We start from the raw sequence: 4,573 nt of genomic DNA, 5'->3' as shown, positions 1-4,573 counted from the left end.
GTAGTCCATGAGATCAGGACTGCAAAGTTGTAAACAAATCAAAAGCGAGGGTTTCGACCAAACAAAATATAATCAAAAGAGAGGGTAGACAGTCATTGTTGGGCTTAATAATTAGTAGTTGTAAGTTGAGTCCACTTAGAGAATAGAGAGTAGTAGAGCAAGTGTGATCTAGGTATACCGCATTTGCATCACCTTGTGTACAATAACCCCAAAAAAAAAAAGAAGTAGAAATTAACTATGCCCAAATCAGGATGAATAATAGCAACATTCAACTTTGAGCTTCCTTTCTTCTCCATTTTCAGCTCTCCTCCAATTCTCAAAAGATAAGTTTTTTCTGCAATTTTGGGCTAAAACTGGGTCGGGTCTGGCCCAACCTTTGTAATATAAAATTATTGGGTTCTGCCCAGTTGGATATGGTCCGACCCATTTCAGTTTCAGAACAAAACTCCCCAAAATCCTACAATGAAGCCTAGCACAACAGAAATATAAAATCGTGGAAGTTGGTGGTGACCACTGTCCACATCGTGGTTGTTCTTCTTATCTGCTGCATCAATGCCCTTGATCGGCCCGCACTCAGCCCTTTCTTCTTTCACCTCATGTGAGCCACATGTGATTGAGGAAAGGATAAAAATCCACATTCACACGACGCGTGAGTCACACTGGCGTCGCCTCCTCCTACTTTTCTGATAAATGAATAGGTGTGACCTCAACCACCGCTGACTGCTGATAGCAACCATCTCAGGTTTACCTGCAACGAAATCGATGGCGAATTTAAGCCCTAGGTTCTTGTTCAGCAACGGCGTCGTTTCACAGCCCGCCAACACTCCTCCGATCACAAGCTTCCTCGCAACGCACCCACCCAGGTACACCATTCCAACACCATTCTCTCTGCCTCTGTTTGAAATTCAAATTCAAATTCTATGCTAATATTTTAATTTTTGGTCCATCTGAAAAAAGTTTGAGTCTCTTCCAAAGCTTTAAAGCTCAACCTTTCTTATGCTAATGTCAATTTTTTTTTTTTCAGGTGGGTTCAAGGCTAAAATTCATAGGTTTGTTCAGTACTTGAACCTTTTTGGAGTTGCTATTGGCCATGGGTAAGTGTGAGTGTTTAAACCTGGGTAAGAACTTGGTGATGGTGTTTGATTGTATGTAATTCAGTGATTTAAATTATGCTTTTGGCTAATGGTTTTTTTTTTCTTCTTTTCTTTTGGATGTAGACTGTGATTAAATAGGGAAATAAAGAGGTCTAACTGTTTCTACAAGAATGGTGGCACAACACCATGCCATGTAAACAGCAACCCTTATTATGATGGCTTTTGGCATGGCAAATTATCTTCTCTAATATTCCAAACTTTCAGTTATGGTGGGTCTCCGTTGTTGCTGCAGTCATGTCCTTCACTTTACTCCTCAATTGCCAAAGTTGCAGTTAAAAACTAATAGCAACATCTACGTACTGTTGTACTGCTAAATTGATGATTTTAAATCTTAGTTTTTAGGATTAAATTGGTTTTAATAAAGGTGACTTACGATTTGTTTTATATAAAAAAATTTGGCTTGTGTCAATTTTCAGAAATTGGAAGTATCAAGGGAAGTATGACTTGGATATGCATTGGAACTGTGACACAAATCCAAAAGATTTGTAGGAGCTTCCAAGCGCTTGGTGACAAACCTTTTGCCTACTCTTACTCTCTGAAACTCAGAGCTGGTGCTTTCTTAGCTCTAGGATATGAATACCATTATTATTAACATTGCTATAACATTTGTGCAATTGCATACAATGTTTGTGCAATTGCATACAGTTTATGCAATATTTGACCCCTTGTATGCAATCACCGATAATGTGTATGTTTAAAGCAATTTTTGACCCCTATATGCAATTACCGATAATGTGGATGTTTAAAGAAGCGGTCAACTCTAATGCTAGAGTAATCTCTCTCCTCTGTGAGAGTTTCCTCTTTCCTTGTGTTCCTTGATACAGATATTAATTTACAAATTTTCAAAGGAAAGTATACTAGTTTTAGTAAGTTTTATTTGCTCCATAGTTTTTAAAAATTTGTCATAATTATCAAATTGAGCTACTTAAAATTCTCAAAATTTTAAGCTAAACCAACCTTAGCACACTACTATAATCCTTGAACTGGTAGTTCTCATTATACGAGTCGTCTGTGAGGTAAATTGGCTCGTTCCTTAGGTAAATTGCGCAACGTGAGGGATGTCTTACTCTGAAAATGTAAGGTGTTAGTTCAATGAGTAAAAGATATTGTTGGATTGGTAAAGAAGGTGTCTTTGTCAATTTACTCTAAGAACTATCACTTTTTACTCAACCAATGAACCCCTTACATTCTTATAGTAAAATACCATGTTCCTTGAGTAATTTACCTAAAGAACGAGGAGATTTACCTCACGAATGACTCTTTGTCTTTCGTAGTGTAAAAGGTATCGTTGGATTGGTAAAGAAGGTTTCTTTGTCAATTTACTCTAGGAACGATCACATTTACTCAATGAATGAACCCTTTACGTTCACGGAGTAAAATACCCCGTTCATTGAGTAATTTACCTAAGGAACAAGATGATTTACCTCACGAAATACTTTGTCGTTCGTAGTGTAAAAGGTATCATTGGATTGGTAAAGAAGGTTTCTTTGTCAATTTACTCTAACAACGATCATGTTTACTCAACTAACAAACCCCTTACGTTCACTAGGTAAAGAAGGTTTCTTTGTGAATAAGATGACAACCCATGGCAAATGAATTTGCTCTTGATATACGTTGAAAGCTTGGATTGCTCAAAGACCATAAACTCACCTCCAAGAAAGTTTCAATCTAAATTCCTTGAACCCTACCCGTAATAGAGAGGAGGGAGGAAGAAGGAGGGAAATAGAGAAAGACACAAAGACATGAAAAAAAAAAAAAAAAAACAGACCAGCAGCAGCCATGGCAGAAAGGTGGGGTGGGGTAGGGGCTTTGTCGCAAGTTCAAAGAAGAGGTTGATGTTGCTGAGGAATTTTATATATATTATTATTTTAGATATTTCGATTTTTGTTAAATTAAATTTAAATTGAAAAGGGGATTTTAAATCCAGCTATATAAATTTTAGATTTTTCTTTAAAATGTTGTACACATGTCAAATTTTGAGTGGGAGTATCACCAGCTGATGTGGTAGTACGGTATCATTCTATAATTTCTCGTCATATTGGGTTTCGAGGGGAGAGAGATCACTGCAGTTGCAAGTGGGTGTAAGGGCTGGCGTTGGTTTGGGTTGGAGCAAATCGATGGGGTGTGGGCTTCCATAGGGTGGGGATGCTGTGATTAGGGAGGATGGTGAAGATGAGGGAGCATAGTGGCAATAATAAAATCGGAGGAATAGAATAAAGGAGATAGTGTTTCCGTCTTGGGGAAGGCAAAGGTAGAGGAGGAGATTTTATTTTTTTATTTTTATTTTTTTTCACATCACAGTGAAAATGATGATTCTCACATTACAACAATACTAATTAAACTAAACTAATACTTAGATTTTGGAATACTTCATCCAAACGGACCATAAGATTATTCACAAACAGAATTGAAAGTGATTATTCTCACAACAGAATTCAAATTTATTACTTTTTCCACGTAGTGCTACATGACCCTTGGATTTACGGAAGCATATTTAAGTAGCTCCGGGTTGCTTTCAAAATGCTCCATGATTTCTTCACTCACAGTCAATAATGCTTCTATTCCCTTGCCATCTCTTTTATCAATCAAAATAACCACATCCTTAAGTGGAATACTAGGAATGCTCACCCATGCCGGTTTTCCCCATCCGAAATCAGCTTCATAAAAAGCAAACCTGCACCAACTTGCACAGCTTAAATGGTCCATGTCAACATTCCTTCTCAACTTTCTATATTCTTGAACTCTTTGCCATGCCTTATTAGAATCAAATGGTTGTTTTGTAGAATAAGTTTCTTTCTGTTGCTCAAACCCTTTCCTGAGTTTGGCAACCAAGTCTTTTAGATCTATCGTCTCATCATCACTCTCTTCTTGACCTTTTATTAACGATGCTGTAGCGATGACTATTAAATTACTAACAACGTTCCCAGCCAAGTTTTGTGGCAAGGGTGGCTCAAACCTTCTACGCAAGTCCATAGTTAGTCTTAATGAAGACGGTCTTGACCCCAGTGCTATGTTTGATGATTTGGATGATGCTTCCATTGCACATTTCCAAATGAGTGCTAAAACTGCAAGGACACGTGTCGGCGCATGAGCTGGTGAAGGGCTGGCCAAATATGATTGGAGGGTGGCAATTTTTGAGGCATCAAACACAAATCTCTTTGTTATGTACTTGTGTTTACTGATGCCCACCAGCTTGGCTGATGATAGCTGTGATGAGTTTGAGAAATCTAGTGGTGGAAAATAAGACGCAGCATCAAATTTTGGGATCACGGAGGGTACCTGATCATTGTCACCATCATCAAGGGCTGTTTTTGCCCAGCAACTGATGAAGGAGCCACATGTGGTGCCATCAACAATCTTATGTGACATTTTCAACCCTATTGCCATTCCTCCACACTCGAACAAGTTGAATGCACAGC

At 38.2% G+C, this 4,573-nt stretch overlaps 1 protein-coding gene across 1 annotated transcript; it reads right to left on the bottom strand.

The window, feature by feature from the left end:
• Window positions 1-3,617: 3,617 nt before the first annotated feature.
• LOC109946379 (BAHD acyltransferase At5g47980-like) lies at window positions 3,618-4,541 on the bottom strand. The gene has a single exon (XM_020553921.1). The coding sequence runs from the start codon at window positions 4,539-4,541 to the stop codon at window positions 3,618-3,620; it is 924 nt and encodes a 307-aa protein (XP_020409510.1).
• Between the last annotated feature and the right edge of the window lie 32 nt (window positions 4,542-4,573).

The sequence above is a fragment of the Prunus persica genome, unplaced genomic scaffold (assembly GCF_000346465.2).
Source record: "Prunus persica cultivar Lovell unplaced genomic scaffold, Prunus_persica_NCBIv2 scaffold_20, whole genome shotgun sequence".
Classification (NCBI taxonomy): Eukaryota; Viridiplantae; Streptophyta; class Magnoliopsida; order Rosales; family Rosaceae; genus Prunus; species Prunus persica.
This window is presented reverse-complemented; position numbering and strand designations above follow the sequence as displayed.

Coding starts and splice junctions, on each gene's coding strand:
- LOC109946379 (XM_020553921.1), bottom strand. CDS start 4,541: ATGGCAATAGGGTTGAAAATGTCACATAAGATTGTTGATGGCACCACA.